Source organism: Quercus suber, unplaced genomic scaffold (assembly GCF_002906115.3).
Source record: "Quercus suber isolate HL8 unplaced genomic scaffold, Cork oak 2.0 scaffold_428, whole genome shotgun sequence".
NCBI lineage: Eukaryota > Viridiplantae > Streptophyta > Magnoliopsida > Fagales > Fagaceae > Quercus > Quercus suber.
In genome coordinates this window covers 539588-561050 of record NW_027069879.1, presented here as the reverse complement: position 1 = coordinate 561050, position 21463 = coordinate 539588, and the positions used below count along the sequence as shown (strand labels likewise).

Sequence of the window (21463 nt, the reverse complement as noted above, 5' to 3'; positions counted from 1 at the left end):
TTTTTTTTAACTGTGCTTAATCTCAGTGTTATCCCTCCCTGGAGTAATTTATGGCTTGTTGCTTCAATCATCCTAACTATGATCTTTCACATACTAATTTTGTATGTGCATCCACTTGCAGTTCTCTTCTCTGTAAGTTGTCCTTTATTTGTGATACACTTATGTTTTTCCTAAAGTGATTGCCTTTCATAAATGAATTTAATGAGCTGCAATATATTTTGTTACAGGTAACACCGTTATCTTGGGCTGAGTGGAGGCTTGTCTTATATCTTTCGTTTCCTGTATGTTATGTATTTTCTTGTTCTCAGTTTGTTGGCTATTTTACCCAAATGATTGGCTTAGCATCTATCCTTGAACTATTATTCTAGAACACTAACTGCTTTCAAACTGTATAAATATAATATTTTCAGCTAAAAATACTGTCTACTTAAGTGGTTTGGGTTTCCTTTGTTGGTCAAAACAATTGGCTGCTGCTAGGTTACTTTGTTTTTGGTCCCTAACTAAGCTTTGGAGATCTTAGAGATGCAGAAATAACCTTATTTGACATTTAAATTTGTGTGGGTGGGCGTTCCTGATTAAATATATCAAACTGACAATTATTTGCTACTTAAATTAAAAAGAAAAAACAATTCTTTGAGACAACCCAAAAATGAATATATTATGCTCCATCAAGCAAGTTAGTTCAAGCCTGTATTCAATTGATTTATGGGGTTAACCTGAGAATATTATTATAAGTTGCTTGATTTTTTTTTATTTAATATTTTTGACTCAAAGATTTTGGGATTAAAGGCTTGGTTGTTGTTCTAATGAGAATTTTGTGCTGAATATGAATTTTTGCCACTTATTTCAAAGCTTTCACTATCAATGTTGTGTAGGTTATTATCATTGATGAGGTGCTGAAGTTCTTCTCAAGAAATACCAAAGGTAATATTTCTTCTTTTGTCTGGCATTTACTATTTTTATCTTGACCAATGCACTAGTTTCTGTGTCTTTCTTAGTTGTAGTCTTATGGTTAATGCTAGGAACATTATTTGCATTGTCCACTTACGTGGATTTTACTGTCTTTTGTTGTATTTATAATCAGCTTTAAACAAGATGGATTAGTGGTTATTAATGAAGGATGTTGTAGGAATATTTGGTGACAAAATTGATGATGAAATTATCTGAGTCTCTTTATTAGTAGTAGAGGTTAGATGTGGGTTCCAGTTAATTCAGCTAGAGAAGTCTCTCAATGTCGAATAAAGGAGCTATGATCAAATCCCACCTACACAAAGGAAATTCATTGGTGTCTTGGTTTAATGGTAAAGGAAAATCATTATGAAGTGAATGCCATAGGTTCAAATTCTATCGTACTGTCAAAAAAGTAGAGATCAGCATATAAAAGCGTCAGCAATTGTGGTCTGGATCAAAGCTTTTCAAAGTAGCATTCATGTCATGCATTGTATATTGCATGCACATACACAAAGATATGTATAAAATTTTCTTCATGGCTGTCCCTCTTGTTGTAGGTATAAGGTTCAAGTTCAGATTTAGAAGGCCTGATATGCTTCCAAAAAGGGAATCTCGTGATAAGTAAGATGTATCTTTTGACCCAAATTTTGCACACATTCCTGGTTACAAAGAAAATGAATCCTTTTAACGCCTATACTGCATCATCCTTGAAATGGACATGGAGCATTCTTCATTCATTATGATCTTTATTCACACTTCAAAGATAAAGTCACAAGATGAGAGGTACCCCACACATTTCCTGAATATCCTTGTCTTTCTGTAATTTGTGAGCAATCTTATCCACAAGATGCCATAATATGTTGTACCATATGACAAATAGGAGGGCCATCGATCTTGGGCCTTTTACACAAATTATTTACTAGTTTACGTGCAATATTTAATATAGGTTTCACAGTCCAGGGTTTTAGGAGCTACTCAATGAAGTATTATGTTGTTATTCATATTGCCTGATTTGATCTACCAAAATTTAAGTTATTTTCTTTTCCTTGGTTCTTAGAGGTTTATTAATAAATCAGAAGTTCCACTGGTTGGGCCATGTGTGATTCTATAACTGCCTTTTTGGTGAAGAAAGGGCTGTGTTTTAAGAAACTAATATGTTTAGCACAATTAAGAATATCAACTTGTCATGGTCCACACCGTTTGATCATTATGATAAACAAAATATAAGGATCGACTTCTTTCTTTTCTATTTTTATTTTTTTCCCTCTCTCACTAAGACACTCAACATGCAATTAAGAGAGAGAGAGAGAGAGAGAGAGAGAGAGAGAGAGACATTTGAGTACATACGTAAACTTTATCCCAAATAGAAAATTCAAATATAAAAATTTAAAGCATGAATAATTAAATAATTACGTCAGTGAAGAGCCAAGAAAGAATTTAGTAACCAACTCATTATTTATTGACACTGTCATGGAAATGTCTAAGTTGAATTGTTTTTCTTAAAACCAATGAATATAACATGGTTTAAGTAATGAACCAAATTTCTTTTACATTTACAATGGTTCATGTGATGTCCACCTTTTGAACATCGTGAAACATTCTTTAGGCTTGTACTCAGGTGCAGTGTGCCCTCCACCCTGAATATAAAACCGAACAACAAGACACAAGAAAAGAAATCATAATTAAATTAGATTACCAAATACCAAGAAAGCCTAATGGCAATAGAAATGATCGAGTTTTTCTTGCCTTCACGGTAGCAAATGTCATCTTGTTTGAATAAGTCCTTGTGTATCTGAAACGTGATCATTCAAAACTTGTTAACCCTTTTTTAGATATAACTTCAAGATCAAAATAGAGAACAAAATATTTAAAGTCAAGGGTTCACCCTGCAACTTGGCCCTGCACGTTCCATGATCTCCAGTCATCGACAATGGAATAGTTTAAAGATCTAATCCATGCTTGAGTCCCCAGGAATGGCACAGTAATATCATGATCTCCACTGTAATTTTTTTTAAAAGGAAAAAAATAATTAATTACTATTAATGGAAAAGTGAAAGAAAATTGTGTAAATATTTTTACATTCAACAGAACAATACTATCATAATTTCAAGGGTAAAATATTATTTTGGCTTCTAAACTTTACTAAAAGTTTATTTTTAGTCCTTCAACTTTAAAAAGTTCTTTTTTATCTTTAAACTTTGTAAAGAGGTTTTTTTTTTTTTTTTTTTTGGTTGTTGACAAATAATGGTATCCTAATCTAGGAGTATCTGATTATTCTCTTGGGTATATGCAATCATTCTGTCCAACACACACCAGATTATTACAAAGAGGAATTCCTTGCGGGTGGTTCCAAAATGCTGACAAGAGGTTTCGAACTCAGGAATTCATAGATATTATGAGGCCTTAAGAACCACTAAGCCAACCAATTGGGGTTGTAAAGAGTTTTTTTAATTCTTTAAAGAAAAAAATAAGAATGAAAAAAGATCTTTATAAAGTTTAGATACAAAAACAAACTTTTACCCTAATTTCAATAATGAATCAATTACCTGTATATTAAAGAACGGTAGCCTTTAGTACTGAGGTTAACGTGATACACAAAACTGCTTGCAGAATCTTGTGTGTAATACAATTCATATTTGCAACGCTGCCATTCCCCTATGCTTCCCTATGAAACCGAGATCTTTATTATTATATTAATTCGTTGTCCAATAGGTACCTCAATTTATTTTGAGTCAAATTTTGAACCTGTTGTATCTGAAGAGCTTTGCGGACATCATCATCGTTAGCCCAATAACGCGAAAGCAAATATCCGTAACTCTACAAGCACAGAAAATGAGTCATTTAATTGAATAGTATGAAAAGATTAACTAATAGTAATAATGTAATTGTTGTCTTTTCAATGTATAAGTTGAGGAGTTCAAGGTAAATGAACTTATATTTGATTTTGGCTAGGCTCTATATTTTGCAATCATCTCAAAAAGTGTGGCCAAGAGTTTTAATTTAGTGATATTATTCGTTTCTTCTATGGAAGAGAGTTTGGGTTTGAATCATCGTTCTCTACTTATCAACGAAGAAAAAAAAAAAAAAAAAGGAGTTTGTTTTGGATGATGCATTCAAGATCATTGGATTCATGATTTTTAGTTTTATGAGCTAACGTTAATATGGTAGAATACATTCTCAAAAAAAAAAAAAAAATGGTAGAATAAAATAACTTTGTTATTTTATTTTATTTTTAAATGTTGAATTTCTCTAGGCTTTCTTGGTCACGAAAGATTAAGAATATCATATCTTATTCTATCCTTATGGCATATTTCAAAATTTAAAAGGACAGTGTTTATTACACACAGTGTGTATTCACAGCTCAAGATAACTGAAATCGTGATTAAAAATGTCTAGATATAGTGCTCAAGTGAATAGTAAAAAGAGGATGTGGAGTTACACGACAGCCTAATTGAGGATCTGATGAGTCTGAGTTGAGGAATGCTTTAAGGTTTTCATAAAGAGATCTTCTCTTATCAAACATAGCGTGTGGCTTAGGAGAAGCAAAACTGCATGAAGGTTCCAAAATTTGTGCAGTATTAATTCCTGAAAGACACTGAGAATCAAATTTATAATACAAATATTAGTTTCACTTAGATATATACTGAATGATAATAGTAGACGTGTTCACAAATATAATGTAACGTTTTCTTACCTCATAGAATTCCTGAACATGTTGCATACACTCTGCATTTTCTGGATTTATACGTAGATATTCTCCTCCACAAGTTCTCTTCAATGACTAAAAAAAAAGGTGGCCTTATTAGATTCGATATCATTGTGCCTATTGACTTGGGATATTGGAGAATTATGAGCTTTGAGAGATTGAATCACCTCATGGAGTTCATCAGAAATGAGTCCCAGTCCATGAGCGTAAGGGATTGCTGAATTTCCATCTGAAACTAGGTCTGTAACAGGATTTCCTAGTAAGTATCCCTGAAAGCATTGAAATACAACTTGATTAGCAACTTTGAGGAAGCTCTAGACTTTTTCATCAATTAATAATTTGTACACTGTTTGTTAGCATTTGGCAATTGGAACTAAGGGTGGCAATATTTGATTCAATAAATGTTATCACATGCTCATTAATGTACACTCCGTACATATTACCTCCACAAATGAGAGAGAGAGAGAGAGAGAGAGAGAGAGAGAGAGTTTTTAGAGCCTAAACAAATAATGAATTTAATCAATTAATCAATATTGTAACAATAATGACCAACAACCTAGTTAGTTTTTCATCTGTAGAATATGGCTTGAATTAGGAGTTTGACTCCTTGTTGGATTTGGATAAGGAAGAAATTTTATTCCTTTTTGGTTACCGTTATTTGAAGTTATCAAGCTCTATTAGAAGTCTTGTCTACCACTTGAAGTGGAATTTTTTTTGGAATAGGAGTGATTCTCCTTTTGTGTGGAAAAGAAATCTAGTTCTTCTTGGTTTTGGATATACTAGCCGACTCAAGTCTCCTATATAAGCATAGTGCTGCTAAGAAAAATTAGATAGAGAGAAAGATGAGAGTGTGTGAGAAAAATGATCTCTCTTCGTTTGGTTCTTTAATATTTGTGGGTTGCAATTTGGAATAGTGAGAGAGGTTTGTTGCCGCTTGGTTTTGGTTCTACAGTTTGGTGATTAGCTCTCTCTTGGTGTGTTGCAACTTTTGAATTTGATTTGTGGCTCTCTCTTTGGTTTGTGTGCAATTCGCATTTGGTATTTGGTATTTGTGAACCTTTAGTTCTTTGGTTCGTATTTGGTTCTTTGGTACCTATTGCCGAACCACATAATTCTTAGTGTTGTGTCTATTTTCTTTTGGATTAATTTTCTTCGTTCCTATTATTTGTTTGAAGATCTTTCACAAACCTAAAATATTTTCACAATTAATCTTGGTAATTTGAGCTTCCGCTATTTTACAACATCTTCTTCTTCCCTAAGAGAGAGAGAGAGAGAGATAACCTGGAGATTTATCAATGGTTCAATACCTCCTTCATTTCCTGCAAGGCCATTGTGTTTTAGAATGAACCAAACCAAAGAGGACAAATAATGAAGAGATAAAGTGCTGTACAAGTATAAAGGTTATGGATTACTGTAAGTAAAGCAAATGCTTAACATGTTTGCTCCGTATATACTAGTAACACTGCTGTACAAGTATTAGTGCTTAAAATACTAGTAACACTGCTTCTATGTATGAGCTTGCAGATGAATCTTTCGCATAAATAAATCCACTTCATCATGGTTCACCCTTTATTCTCATACCAGTTGAGATTTGTTGAACAAGGATTGGAACGGGAATGCCAGAGTATGAATCCCCAGCAATATAGACCGGATTCGAGACAAACTCTGGATGGTCAATCAGCCACTACAAAATGTAGCACAATTACTAACAATAATTAAAAAATAACTAGTCACATGCAAGCGAAAAAAATTTAAGGATTTTTTTTTAAGTGAAAAATGAAAATAGTAAATGAGACTTATAAGTCCTAAACTCTTCTTGAAATGATATGATTATTTTCTAACAAAATATAGTTCAAACAACATATTAGATTTTCTATATTAAATTATCTATATTTGTTAATTGAAAGTGTTTTAAATTTAGTAATTTTTTTTTTCTTCCATTTTTTCAAGGAAGCATAATGCATTTACATTCAACTATAATATTATATAAGGTCAGAAATTTTGTAAATAATGTAATACGTGGTTATAATTTGTTTTAATACTCATTGCAAATGATTTATTCTCTATATGTCTTGAATGACCTAAATAGGAAGCAAATATAGAAAAAAAAAACTTTAATAATATAAGAAAAATGTAATTTTATCAATAGCCTACCAACGTTACACTATGAATGTCAATGAAACAATTTTTTTTTCTTTTTTTCTATACAAACCTCTTTTCCCAAAACATCATAAAAGTAGATTTGCTAGACTAAAGTGGACTGAGGACCAAACTACTACGCTAATGTGGCTTAACAGAAGTGTCACAATAATAAATGTTATGCTTTCACTTTTAGATATTATATATATAAGAATAAGAATAAGATTTATATAAATAAAGTTAGGCTGAAAACATGTTAAATAATAATAATATTATTATTATTATTGATTCCAATTAGAGAGGAACAAGGACAAGTGACTTAACCTTCATGAAATATAATCTCCCTAGAACTAGTGAACTTGTACTCAAGGATGACAATTTTGCCCTGCCCTCCCCACTTCGCACTATGAGGGTTTTCCTTGCCCTGCATAAGTGGTGGGGCGGGGATGAGACAAGATTTTAGCCCTCGCTATGGGGTGGGGATATATGGGTTTAATTAGCTTTGTCCTGCTTTGATAAGGGCTATAATTTTAAAATTTTCATATCTTAAATCCCTATTATTTAAACAAACAAATCAATACTAGCTTATTTAAATGCGTGGATATTAAGATTTTTTTTTATTGTGATATTGTCTTATTAAACACTTAGATAATATTATTTACCCAGATAATCAACACTTAGATAAATTTAGTTGCAATTTCAAGTATATTTATATTAATGAAACATGTTTTATTTAAAAAAAAATTGTAATAGTTGTGGTACAAATTAATACGAAGTAGACTTTTACAAGGTAGGGCAGGGCCCCATGGGGTGTGGATGAGGTAAGGAAGTTTTTCCCGTCATACGGGTTGAGGTGAGGATGGAGTAAAACAAAACCATGCAGAGCAGGGGTGAAGATCCCATAATTCGGCCCCGCCCCTCCCTATTGCCATCCCTACTTGTACACACCTTTGCATATGGAAAATTATTCAATACTTTAAAGGCAATTCTTCCTCTTCTCACATAAATGGTGAGTTTTGCTGTGAAATTAATAAATAGAACTCGTTATAACGTGAGAGAAAGAAATATTACTTCCAAAGTAGTTAATCATTACTTTTTCTTTAATTACGAAAGTAGTGAATAATTACTCGCCAAATTCACCGATCACCATACACACCTTGATATGGCACATTATGTTTGGCAATCATTATATAAACTATAATAGGGGACACTCCCAAGCAGGAATTTGAAGCTGCATACCCTAATCAGAAATTGGTGGAGCTGGTGTGCTTGTTTGAAGTCGTCTGACCGATCAGCAATCCAATTTTTTGCATAGGAAAATCCAGTGCCAACGGGCGAGTCTACAAATATTATGCTAGATACCTGTCGTTTCAATCATCACCGTCCAAATGCACATCATAATTCTAACTGAAAACTGAGGGAAATTTGGAAAGAAAGAAAGAAAATTAGAACTACAAGAAAAATATTTTCACCTTTGTCCAAGAGTACGGATTTAAGACCAACTTTGGCAGGCTCCCATTGTATTCCTCTACCTTAAAATTCAATGGACCTACAAAATTCATATATCAATAACTTTTAGCTCTATTCAATGTATTGATGGTGCTTTTAATCTGTGCAATTGATTTATTTATTTTTATTTAGTTGCTCTATTCAATTACTCTTTTATTGTGCAAGTTTCCTTTTCTTCTTACATGAATGTGAGTTTTATATACGAGACCTACATGTATGGCCCATTTATAAATGAGAGGAAGTGTGATACGCCTGGTGCAACAAAAAATTATTCACCTAGCTAGGTGAAAGTTACCAACTACCAACTTTCTTTTATCTTTTCTTTTTAATCAAAACAGGGTTTTTTTCCCCTCTCAATCAGTCAATCTTTCAAATTTGGGGTTGTTTCTAAAAACGATGTCATCTTTTCAATTATGCTAGTTTAGAATCTAGATTGGCTTTTCTGCTAGTTTAGATTTGAGTTTAATAAGAACTAAGAAGTTGTAGCAACTAGCAACAACAATAATTAATAACATATCTAAACAATTAAAAATTAATATCTTTCGTTTAAATGATTTTTTTTTTTTTTAGAAAATAGAAACAAAATAGAAAGTACATATTTACACACATGGTATATAGATGACAATTATATACATATATGGTATTATAACTTCGTTATTGACATTTTAAAAAATAAAATAAAATGAAATAAAATTTGAATATATGTAGCCCTCATTAAAAAGTAGTGTTGCATGTAGCTCTCAAGTTTGGATCTAAATCCTGCGCAAACTCATGAACGGTCCTGATGAAAAGTTAAAAAAATTTCATCTCAACCATAAAATCAGAGAAAAAAAAAAGTTTAAATTTTTTTAAAAACTTTTTTTTATCTTGTCCAATAAAACCATTGAGATGATAAGATATTGAATCTAGTGCAATAACCTAGATATTTCACGGGACCTCGGTCCCTCAAGTCTCACCTATTTCAAAGACAAGCCCTGACCAGGCAGAGCAACCGGGGCCACCGGTTAGCCACAGCACGAGAGGGTCCTCTTTAGGATTGCTTTCGGACTTGACAAAGTAGTAGAAGAGTTGCACTTCCTCTGATTCACCAACTCCCACATACCTATAACATTATTACGTAGTAGTATAATGTTACTCAACATTATATATATTTTGCTTCAAAGAAAATTAAGAAACATTTAAACATATGACATTATTGAAATTCAGAAACTACCTAAAGTGCCTCTAAACAATTTGGAACTAAGGTTTTGTTGTTATTGTTGTAGTAGAGCATCCTAAAGCATGTGTACTAACCCGGTTTCAAGCTCAAAAGGAAGAGGGCCCTGGAACCCAGGAAGAAACTTAACCATTGAGTGAGAAAATGCAATCTGCGGGCAAGCTTGTAAAAGAAGAAGAAGAACCAACATGTGTAATAAGTAAAGAGAATTATGACTGAAAATTGAGCCTAGTCTTGCCATTATTGCATTTGGTCTTGGTATTTCTTTGATTAATTTGTGGATATATATATAGGAAGAAGCTGGGATAAGATTTGAAAATATAGGGGTTAAACGGGTGGTTCATGGTGGAGACCTAACATTGTTGAATTTCTACGTAGAGAAAGCCGAGGATGGAAGCTAGGGGTCCCATTTCATATACTTTTGTTTGGTTCTGTGGGCCATCATGGCAATATTCTTGTTGTGAGGTTGATTGACACTGTTGCTTGCATATAATGAATGAGAGTACAAAATAGGCCTGGATTAAAGTGTGTTAGCTGAGCTCCCGTGAAAGCTGCTGGCACGGTCTGAAGGAGAGGGACATCACTATCGGCTATCCTTATTCAAGGACATCCATTCAAATTCACACCATATATAATAGATTAGGCACGTGAGAGAATTCCATTTTGCAAAACAAAATAAAATGAAAATGTTGCAATATATGCTGTGAAAATACATGTGGGTGAAAAAATGTTATGAAAATACATGTTATATTGTTTAAATAACAAAAACTGTTGTTTAAACAATGGTACCAAATAGACCCTTAATTATATATAAGAAAATAACATACTTGCTAAAAAACATTATAACTCAACTAATTAGCACTTTTTTTAAAAAAAATTTCCAACAGAGATATTGAGTGTTCAAATCCCCCACTACAAATATCAAATTATCAAAAAATAGAATATACTCATATAACACGAAATAGCAGAGACTAAAGAGACATTTATTGGTTACGAGATGTGCAAATCTTGTCATAACCTTGTTTATACAAATTCATTTTAGCTTGATTCAAATTCTTATTTGTTAATCTTGTTGGATCTATAATGCTTTTGTCTTCAATTTGATTTGATGTTGAGTATGTTTACTTAGGCTTCAATATGTCTTTTGTGCACCATTGATATGTTATGTTTTTCAATCAACTTCAGTGTGAACAAGGATAATTTAACTTCTTGGAACTCAATGGTACTTGATCTTGCTTAGAGATTAGTCCTAGTACTTGATAACTTAAAATTTAATTTACTTGCTCTCCATGCTTAATTGTTATTTGCATTTCCTGGATTGAGCATAAAAAGTCCTCTTAATTAAGGCAATACCGAACCACATTCACTTAAATGCGAAGCAAATTTTTTTTTTTTATGAAGTCAAATAATCCACTCAAGTCTAAACCTAGATCAAAACTTGAAATAAGGTATCGAACCACCTGTAATCAGTTCAAGTAAATTAAAATTAAAAATCCACTCAAATAAAAACATTAAAGTTTAAGGACTTGATAACAAAAAAAAAAAAAAAACTTTTAAGCACAAAAATTACATTTTTTTTTTATCAATACAATTGGAGCAATTTATTATGGAGCAAATGTCAAAAATTTCAAATTCTATCAAGAATTTTTATGTATTATTAGTTTTATCATCTCTCATAGAGTTTGAAACTTTCGCTCACATTTTCAAGCAAAATAACAAATACATATATAACTATGTATAAGCATGAGAGAGAGAGAGAGAGAGAGAGAGAGAGAGAATTTCATACAATTACATTTTAGTACTAGATGTGGGGCCTCCACAATCAAATTTTCTAGTTATGCCCTCTTATTGGAAAAAGTATTTTGTGAGATGGTCTTATGAGACACCTCTCTCATACCGTATGATGAGACAATCTCATAAGATACTTTCTTCTTGAGCTTCATAATCTCCACTCTAATTGAGATTTTATATTGCCAATCATGTGCCAGTAGGTGAGGAACTTGCATTTGAGCCCTTGTTGCTAGATATCGAATTTGAAATTATGGATCGCATCCAAAAGCTAGTTTAGGCCCATGCTTAATAATGTGGCATTACGTATTAAATTTTATTTGAAATTTTTAGTGTGTATGAGATCTTTAAGATTAATAGTCAGGTGCTCGAAAACTCTAGACACCCATGTTAACAAAAAATAATAATAATAATAACAAAATAGTGCTAGTTACTGCCTAAATGATTAGACATGTCAATCAATAATATTTATTATTAAGGCATCTGAATTTGAAACTCACTTATATAACAAAAAGAATTACCTATTAGTGTTTTGACCTAATGGTAAAAGGCAATATCATAGACACGGAATATATATATATATATATATAATCTAGTAGCTTCTCTTTTTGGTGCCAATTAGTGGCGGTTTTCCGTCCAAAGAAAAAGATGATAATAACTTGTTGTAGGTCAAAATTTTCACCGTACAATAATGACCGGCAACAAATATTGGTCCTTTTTTTTTTCCCTCTTGTAATAAGTAGAGGATGATGATTTTAACTCAGGTTCTCTTTCATAGTTACAAGACTCTTAACAAGAAAACTGATCCCTCAACAATACATCTCATTTTACTAAAAAAAGATCAATCAAAACAATAACTTATAGTCACAATGGAACAATTCCACTAGTATCACACTCATCTGAAGACAAGAACTACATACATTGTATCATATGCTGAAAAGAATGAAAGATTAGCATCAACGAGGAGTAGGAAGCAGTGGAAGCTACAACACTAATGGAGTCATTTAGCCCCTCAACAACTACATCTTAAGTGGCTGCAGACACCAATATGCAGCTAAACCTGCAAAAACAGTGTTTATATACGAAAACAGGATTTTAGATTCTGCAGAGGAAGCCGGCAATGACCCAGATGGCAGAAAGGCAGAATCAGGGCCAGGTGCACCCAACTCCTCTGGATTTGGAGGGCTTGGACTTGAAGTAATGGTGGCTATGGATGATCCAGTTGGAGCAGGCACTGCACCACCAGGATAAGGCAAAAGTGGAGCAATGTCTGGGGATATTTCTTGGAAAGAAGATAGAGATAGGGGAGAGTTTGCCAAGAATGATGGTATAGCTGAGATAGTGGAAGCATCAGAATTAAGTTGAGGAGATAAACAAAGCAAAGGTGAGGCCATGAAAGCCATGATGATGAGTGTTCCTAAATGAAACCAAAAGGAGGCCATTATAATCATGAAGAAATCAATTTCACCTTATTGGAGAGTGTAATATACTTAAGTAATGAATATTTTACTAAGGAAAAGAAGAGGGAGTTGGGTATGTATGTGGGCTTTGGTGGAAGTTATGATTTGGGTCCTTCAAAAGGTATGACTGGAAGCTCTAGGTGGGGTCAAGTTCCAAATGGCTAGTGATTAAGGGATGGCAATGAGAAAAAACAGGTTGGCATGTACGGGAAATAGTAAAAGATTGGTAGACTTTTGTTGTGATTTTGTTTGGCAGCAGAGGATTTCCCTTTTGCCTTTCAGCCCGTGATGTTGGAACTCCCTGAATTTATGATAATTGGAACCCCTAGACCTAATCCATCTAGTTGATTACGAAAATGACCAAATCCAAAACCAAAATAAAGTAAATGTCAACCACCCTTCTTCTATTGCAGTTCATTGGAGATACTAACAAAGCATTACTGTTAGGAACAACTAGGTGGAATTCACAGTAAAATTACAAATAGAAGTCAACAAGCAATATTTTAAGCTGTATTAGATTTTCCACAATAAATGTTGGAATTGAGCTACAAACTTAGAAGTGTTTAGAATGTATTTGGCATTGTTCACGTTTGATCTCAGATGTAATTAGTTAATTCCTTAGTAAGAAACAATAGACAAACTAAAATATTTTTTGCAATTATGCACAGAACATTAACTAATTGGAGGTTGAAAGTTTCTATGAGGTAAATGACGACTTTATTTACACCAAACTGTAATCATCAGTAGTGCTACTGAAAATATTTGCAGACACATGGGACCTTACACACCTATAAATCTGAAAAAATTAAACCCTCCCCTCACCTCAGAATCACAGGGTTTCACCAAATTGGTCATCGTTTAGCAGCTATAGCTGCCAAAGGATGTTTCTCCCCAAGTTCATAAAATGAAATTGAAACCAACGATATGTGCCAATGCTGAAACATGTAGTGGGTGCTGATGGTATGCATGGACAGCGACTTGAGCCTCTTACAGGTTATACCTACAACAGGAAAAGAAAATACTTCAGGATAAATGTTCTTGAAAAAAAAAAAACAAAAACAAAACAAAAATCTAACTGCATTAAGTTAAATGTTTCCATTGCCTTCTTATCCAATGGAAACTGAGCATATTTAATTCCAAAAAATAATTTTTTGTTTTCAGGCACTAGCAAACAAGAAGCAATCAACAAATTGAGAAACCTTTAATTTTATGTAACAAATATACTACCTTGAGGTCATCAAACGCACCGAGGCAGCCGCTGCAGCTCCAATGCCACAAGTAAAGCAGCATTGGCTAAAGCAGATACACCTGAGCTTTTCAGTTCTGACACAAAAGCTTCAATCCTTGAAATCTCAGGTATAGATATCGATAATATCATTGCTTGTGACAGATATTGCCTACAAGAATAGCCAAAAGCATGCAGCACCCGCAGCACAATTAAATGTGAGACACCCCTGCTTGAAGACTCAAGAATTGCACTAACCTTTGGGAGATTAGTTAGAAGACCAGTTGTGGCTTCCCTCGGAGCTGCCTTAAGCAACAATACCACAGATTCAGAAGCTATATCTGCAACATTTGCTTCATGGGACCCACATAACTCCAACAGCACACCTACATTGCTACCAAAGTCCATTATGTCTCTTATGCATTGCTGCTGATCAACTGCACCACTTGCCTCGGCAGAACCATCACTTAAGAGAGCTGGTTCTTTTGTGTAGATGAATCCTTTTCTGATGCTGATTGATCGTAGAAGAAAAGCCCTACACAGGCCAAGAGTTGGTTCAAGAAAATCCTCCATATCCTTTGCATAAACAAATTCCAAAAGGTTTCCAATCCTCCTGACTACTTTTAGTTGGGAAAGTAATTTGGGTTCCATTTCAGGAGCAGATGCAAGAGCTAGACACAAGTTAACATTGTTTACAGTTGCACTGCAGAGATCACCGAGCAAAAACTCAAAGCATTGTGAGATTGTCTTCAGATGCAGAATGTCTGAAATTCTGATGTATTTAAACTCAATGAACATCACAAGAAGCTTCTGCGCATACATTGGAATGGGATCTTCATCTTCAATCAAGATGGGGTAGAGAGGGAGGAAATGCGTATTAGATATGGTCTTCAAATCTTCTGATCTTTGTTCATCATCAAATGGTTCGTTAAAAAAAATGACCATTACATCAAACAAAATTTTCAGGCACAAAAATCTGGCATCACCATCCTTGTTTCCCTTATACAGAACAGCCAAGCTGGGGAGAATTTCTTTAATGAAAATGACGGGGTTTTCAAGAATTACAGGGGACTCTTCTGTCACAGATTCAAGAGCTCGAAGAAGGGTTATTTGGAAGTCATCCCTGCCCTGCAAATCAAATAATAAAGACAATTTGCATATTAACAGATCAATGTCACCCACATCATCTTGTTGCTTTCACACAAAAGGATTCAAAACCACATTGTCAAGGTTAGAAGTTCACCACATAGCCAAGATAATTGTGTGAAACTCATTTTCCAAATAATTTAGTCAAAGATATCCACCTAAGGAACTTATTTCACGTTTTATTAGTGACTAATTTAGCAAAAAGTTGTTCACCAAATATGGCAGACTTGCGCAGGCATTTTACTAACCACATCCACATTATTTCACCCTACGAAGGCAAAGTATTCAAGCTGATAAAAAGTTTCACATTTTCCAAGTTTTTAGACATTGACTGTTGGAAGATCTAGCCAACTATACAGATTTTAGCAAAAGTACTGTTTTAAACCTTAACAGAAATGCAACTCAACTCAGTTGAGAAAAATGAAGCTATCTTGTCAAAATGCAAAAATTAGACATAATTAAAAATGAACAATGCTCAGATGCAGCCACCCACCTGAAATGGGGTCTCAACAAGTTTAATTAAATTTGCCAACTGCTGCAGGACTTGATGGCTAACCACCTTGCGCTTAAAAGATGAGCTCCCGAGTAGATGAAGAACAACAGGAAACATATGAACATTAGTCTTTGAAGCAGTTCGACTGCTAAGGGTGGAGATATGACCGTGGCGCCTTCCTCCCATCATTTGCTGAATATCTCCAGCTATGGTATCCAGTAAAGCTGGTATAGTGGATGCCACAACATTCACAAATGCATCTAAACACTGTTTCACAAAGTTGTCCTTATCTTTTGCTAGCCTGTCCACAGCAGAAAGTAATCTAGCATTGCACAAAAAGTGTGGCAGCCATCTCCTACCATTCTTACAAAGGAGAGCCACAAATATGAGTGCCTTTCCCTTCAAAACTTCACTTCCCTGCTCAATGAGAGACACAAGACTTGGGACAAGATTTTTATCCTCTGCCAGAGGTAGAAGATACCGACCAGTACTGGTGAACATATGGCTTCCAAGCATTGCCATGTTTAAAAGGTTCAAGCTAATTTGCTGCTCACGTGGACCGCCCTTGACAAGGGCAGATGCTAATTCCTTGAAGGAAAGTTTATCTATAACTGATTGAATGCTGGGAGGATTGAAACGAACCAGGCGGACCAAACATGATCCTGCTGTGAGTCTCATGCTCTCCTGTTTCCCTGCAGCCCTATATATATAGCTCACATTACTAATCACATCCTGGCTGGTGAAACGAGCTGCCCAGTGCCCTCCTTGACTGCAGATATTCTCAATTGTCCTCAATGCATAAAGTTGAGTCATATCATCCTCACCTTTTCGTAAAATTGATGACACCAATGAAAGCAACGAATTGTTAACCTGCCCCCAAGGAATGTGAAGCATCTATAAAGAGAAATGATGTAGAAGAACAGGAAGAGCACATACAGGACCAATGACATTCTATAAAGTAAAAGTTCTCTCAATAAATCCTTCATGAAACTTCAATTGATAGGTAGATATGTTACGATTTTTTATAAGTAACAAATTAGTTGAATAATAGAGGCATGAAGGATATGTTAAATTTTTTACTTATAGAAAAATCATATTTAGATCAACTGATCTTCTCCTTATCCATAGGAGTTTTTTCCTCAAAAAAAAAAAAGAAAAAAAAATGAGATCAACTGATCTCCAAAAAAATTAACACACAAACACCACAGTTATGGCAATAAAGTAGGAAGCTAACCTGCCAGCCAGATGTGGACTTAATGTCCTTCGATGGAGATTCAGGTGGATTGTTATCTCTAGTATGATCATTTTGAGTTGATATATAGAATAGCAACTCACCTAAAGCAGCCATAGAAAACCTCCTCACTTTATCCTGCTTGTCCCTAAGGCCATCAGAAAGTGAACCTAAAATACCAGAATTTGCTAAATCATCTTCAATAGAAGTCGAATGCCGTATCAGCAAGCCAATCAGTGATGCAAGTTGAACGCGCAAAGCAGAGGCCTTGGATTGTCGGAGCATTTTAACAAGCATGAGCATTATTGGCCCATTGGTCAAGATATTGGCTGCTTCAACATTAGTGCTCAACATCTCAAGGTATTTGATCACATTCTGCTTCTCTCCAATGCTAGTGTTCCCACTAAAAATGGCCGTAATCCTATTGTTCAGGGCATCCAACTGGTCTTTAGGCATCTTCACATATTCAGATGCTTGCAGGGCCTCAAAGGGAAGTGAAGGAATCACCTCCAATAGTTTATCAGCTTTTCTGCTAGGCATTACAGGCCTGACTGAGAGATCAGATGGATGCCAAAAAACCTGGGAAATGTTATTAGAAGATTTTGAAGAATCAGAGTCAAGGACTGATCCTAAACCATCTTTAATTCTCTGATTTTTAAGCTGAGGACTGACACTGGGAGGGATAGCAGCCACTTCAATATGCTCTGAAGATGAATCCTGGTCTGGTGGTTTTGATTCATCTGAGGCAGGCATATCAAACTGATGTGTATTGCTTTCAATATCTTCTACTTTCCCCTGTTGCTGATCTTGACTTGACATCTTGTCTTCAGGAGTACAAGTTGCATTATCAAATTCATCCTGTGCCTCATCTTCAGTGTTCTCATTAAAATCAAGTTCCATATCAGTGTTCTCAATTTTGACTTCAGCATCATTCTCAGAGCCATTAGGCAAGGGCCTCCTGTAGTTTTCCTTCTCATTTTCCCTCTGTAAGTTTGTCTTTGCTATTCTTGAAAGTCTTAAAAGATTCACGCCTCTAGTGGCAGTTGGACGATCTTTATGCTTCTCCTCAACCACTGTACCAGAAGCCTTGGTTTGAGTTTTGCGGCCACTTGGTGTACCCTTGACTGGTGTCTCATAGCCTCTCAATCCTAAAATAGAATTATCATCCAGCTTCAGAGCCCCTTTTACATCTTTTTCACGATACTTAGGAGGGGTCTTGTTTTGGAGAGATTTATCACCTTTACGTTCTGAAAGACAGGGTTTAGCATATTGTTCTATCATATTAGTGAAAGCAGGCTGAGGAGGTAAAGGTACTGGAGTGAATTTAGTTCTCCAAAAAGCATGTCCACAAAGCTCAGGCCACTGAATTCTTTCGGCTGGATCTTTTACCAATAAAGAATCGATTAGGTTGACAAAAGTGCGGCTTGGATTACCAGGGAGAGGTGGAGTTGGATCTGAAAGGATGGATTTTACCAGTTGAGTAAATTCTCCTCCCATGAAGGGAGGCCTCCCTGCATAACACTCATATAGCACACAACCAAGGGCCCAGAAATCAGATGCATAAGAATGGACACCCCCATCCTCAAACAGCTCAGGAGCCATGTAAAATGGTGTTCCACGTTTAGCTTGTGGCAACTAAACAAGTTCATAAGAATCAAGCTACATTAGCAACTAGTTTATTAAGAGGGAAAATAAGTAAAATGATTATCAAGTCAATTATAAAATCTGTATATAACATCTATTGTTGCAAAAGTTGGTAAAAACATACCAAGGAAGGAGGAGTTTTTGATATATCACTCAATTTTCTAGCCAACCCAAAATCACATAGCTGCATGGCATAATGATACAATAATAATTATTCATTTATAGATCATAACCACTGGCAATAGCCTGAGCATACAAGAAAAATGAAATGCAGAGGCACCTTTGTACGTCCATTTTCATCCAATAGAATGTTTGAGGGCTTCAAATCACAATATATAATTCCCTTGGAATGCAAATACCTGACAAGATTGATCATTCCTGAACATAACTCAAGAATAAAGCATGTGCTAACTATACAAAGAAAAAGGAAAATCAAGGTGATGAACATACTGCAAAGCTTTGACAAGGTCGCGTGCAAGATCATGAATTGAATCTTCTGGTAGTTTTTTATCCTGCATCTCAACCACAAAAATTTTAGTTATGTGAATCATGTCATTCTAAGCACGCTTTACATTCAGATTTTACATACACAGATCGCATGTCCTCATTCATATATTAACCAAACAAACCTAGTATAACGAAATTGTCAAAACAATAGTATAACAAGGTCTAAAAAGTATGCAAATCAAAGTCTTTTGCCACAACATTAGTATAATTTCCCCATGCTTTACAACCAAAGATTAATGATATATCTGACCTCTGAATAAACTCAAAGGGGACAAATTCAAAGAACGATGAAACAATGAAGCTGGGGAAATGGTGCAACAGTTAAATCACTTCAAAATGGCAAGCTTAAAAAAAAAAAATTATAATAAAGCTATATTGCATTTTGCAAGAAATATGTTACACATACGTTCCTTTCCCTTTCAAATGTTCTATTGATTTATAAACCATAGAAAACACTAATCAGCTTTATTTGCAGTCAATCTGATATGTATCTATTAAATCTTTAAAGATAATAAGTTGATAACCATTATTGTCTAATTGAAAAGGAGTATGATATAACAAGGGTCATGAACCAAAAGGACTAGATACAACTCTAGGACACAATAATTTTCCTTTTATACACAAACACTAGTGTAACAAGGACACTCATAATTTCACTGAATAAGCTCGTTAACAGCACCTACATCCACAGTCCACACCCATATTTTATCACAATTTGAGGATGTTGCATTCAATAACTCATATCTGCATTTGGTTGACACCAAGGGTGTATCCTTGTACAAACTCCCCATACAAGCAGTTGGATTACCCACAGCAGTACCGATAAAATTAAAATACCAAAAAGCCTTTCAAAGAAATGCATTACCTCCTTCAACAAGGTCATCAAATCTCCACCGACACAGTACTCCAAAACTAACCACAAGTGAGCAGATGTTTCATACCTGATAGAAAAAATTAATTCAAATATTAAATGCAAAATGAAGAACAAAACTGAAATTTCAGAAGCAGTCATCAAGTCAAGTGGCTAAGCAAGCAACTGTACTAACAACAGTAGATTCTGTGTTTCTGTATTCAAATAAGGCCTTACCAGGAACAAAATTTGAGCACATTTGCATGATCTAGAGAGTGGAGAACCCTAACCTGCACGCAAATGCACCGCAAAAGAACAAGGCAATTAAAAAAAAAAAAAAAAACTCATAACATATAAACACAAACACAACACTCTGCATATATATAAAAAAAATGTGAAACTGTTTGCGTTTAAATGAGCTTATTTTCTACAGTTTCTTTTGTTTATTGTGTAAAAATTTAAGTAAAGTCGTACATTCTCTTATGATGTGAAAATATACTCATTGAAACCAAACTTAGACCATTATTGAACTAGTTACACCACAAAAGTACTTCCTAAAAAAAAAACCAGCAGCTCATTCAACATACTTGTTTGGCATCAAAGTAAAACTAATACTATATGTGATTCAAAGAAATCCACAATTAGTAACAGACACTATTTGTGATTCAAATTCATTTAAAAAAAAAAATCCAGATTTGTGATTCAACTAGTTTGAAATTTAAAACAGTGCTTGCATTTTCAGATTTGCCTTAGATAAAAAATTTTACACAAATTTGAATCGAAGTAACCAGAAAGGAAAACACAAATCGGTTTAGGAAAAATAAAATAAAGACTATAGCTTACTTCTTGAAGAAGCTTGTTCTTCTGCGATTTATCGACGCTCTTAATCGCGAAGTACTCGATTGTCTTCTTCTTCCTGCCTTTATACACAGTCTACAAGTCCAAAATTGGAAACAAACAAACCAAAAAAAAAAAAAAAAATTAATTAATAAAGAAAAGAAAATCAAACTTTGGACAAGTTAACCATTTTTAGAAATTTGAAAATCGGAACTAGTTTTGAGCAAAATGGAAGTGTTACCGAGAATTTGCCTCTGCCAATGGCTTGGTAGATGTGGTAGTGGTTCATTGAGCTTCGCTAGGGTTTCGATTTGGGAGAATCACCAAAGAGAACACAGAGAGAGAGAGATTGAAAATGTGAGAGATGGAGAGAGGAACTGTGTGAATGAGCGGGAACATAGAAATGAATGAAAAAATCAAATCTTAGAATTGGACAGGAACATAACGGTGATAAGGTAGGCCGTGTATCCAAACGGGAAGGACAGTAATTTGCCCGTTGAAATTTGAAAATGCGGGGAGGATGGGAGATTATGGGAGAGTTTGGTTCATCTTTTTTAAGTTGGGGTTTTTAAAATAGTTGAGTTTTAAAAAAGTGTAATATGAAAATGTATATTTTCAAAAAGTTGAGGACCCGTTTGGTTTGTGTTTTCAAATAATATTTTGGCGAAAAGCACATTTTAGTCCCTACATTTTCAGGCGATTTCCATTTTAGTCCCTAAATTTTATTTTTACCGCTTTTAGTCCCTATCCTGAAAAACGCT

General features: G+C 34.5%; 3 protein-coding genes across 3 annotated transcripts; 1 reads left to right on the top strand and 2 right to left on the bottom strand.

Annotated features, from left to right (window-relative positions):
• Nucleotides 1-2047, top strand: LOC136062576 (calcium-transporting ATPase 3, endoplasmic reticulum-type-like). The gene is made up of 4 exons (XM_065761778.1): nt 1-132; nt 228-281; nt 876-924; nt 1509-2047. Exons 1-4 carry the CDS (start codon nt 79-81, stop codon nt 1574-1576), a joined length of 225 nt encoding a protein of 74 aa, XP_065617850.1. The 5' UTR covers nt 1-78; the 3' UTR covers nt 1577-2047.
• Nucleotides 2048-2435: 388 nt separating this feature from the next.
• LOC111997462 (serine carboxypeptidase-like 2) lies at nt 2436-14571 on the bottom strand. The gene is made up of 15 exons (XM_024029552.2): nt 14417-14571; nt 9599-9672; nt 9262-9407; nt 8269-8345; nt 8036-8158; nt 6239-6341; nt 5939-5976; nt 4825-4926; nt 4646-4732; nt 4391-4546; nt 3697-3768; nt 3498-3616; nt 2837-2950; nt 2698-2743; nt 2436-2588 (listed from the first exon to the last, which is right to left on the bottom strand). The coding sequence occupies exons 1-15, from the start codon at nt 14456-14458 to the stop codon at nt 2505-2507; spliced, it is 1383 nt and encodes a 460-aa protein (XP_023885320.2). The 5' UTR covers nt 14459-14571; the 3' UTR covers nt 2436-2504.
• LOC111997454 (serine/threonine-protein kinase RUNKEL) lies at nt 14458-21223 on the bottom strand. The gene is made up of 11 exons (XM_065761767.1): nt 20944-21223; nt 20709-20798; nt 20103-20155; nt 19836-19956; nt 18959-19020; nt 18789-18867; nt 18633-18692; nt 16868-18499; nt 15634-16527; nt 14616-15122; nt 14458-14529 (listed from the first exon to the last, which is right to left on the bottom strand). The coding sequence occupies exons 1-11, from the start codon at nt 20989-20991 to the stop codon at nt 14458-14460; spliced, it is 3618 nt and encodes a 1205-aa protein (XP_065617839.1). The 5' UTR covers nt 20992-21223.
• Nucleotides 21224-21463: the final 240 nt, after the last annotated feature.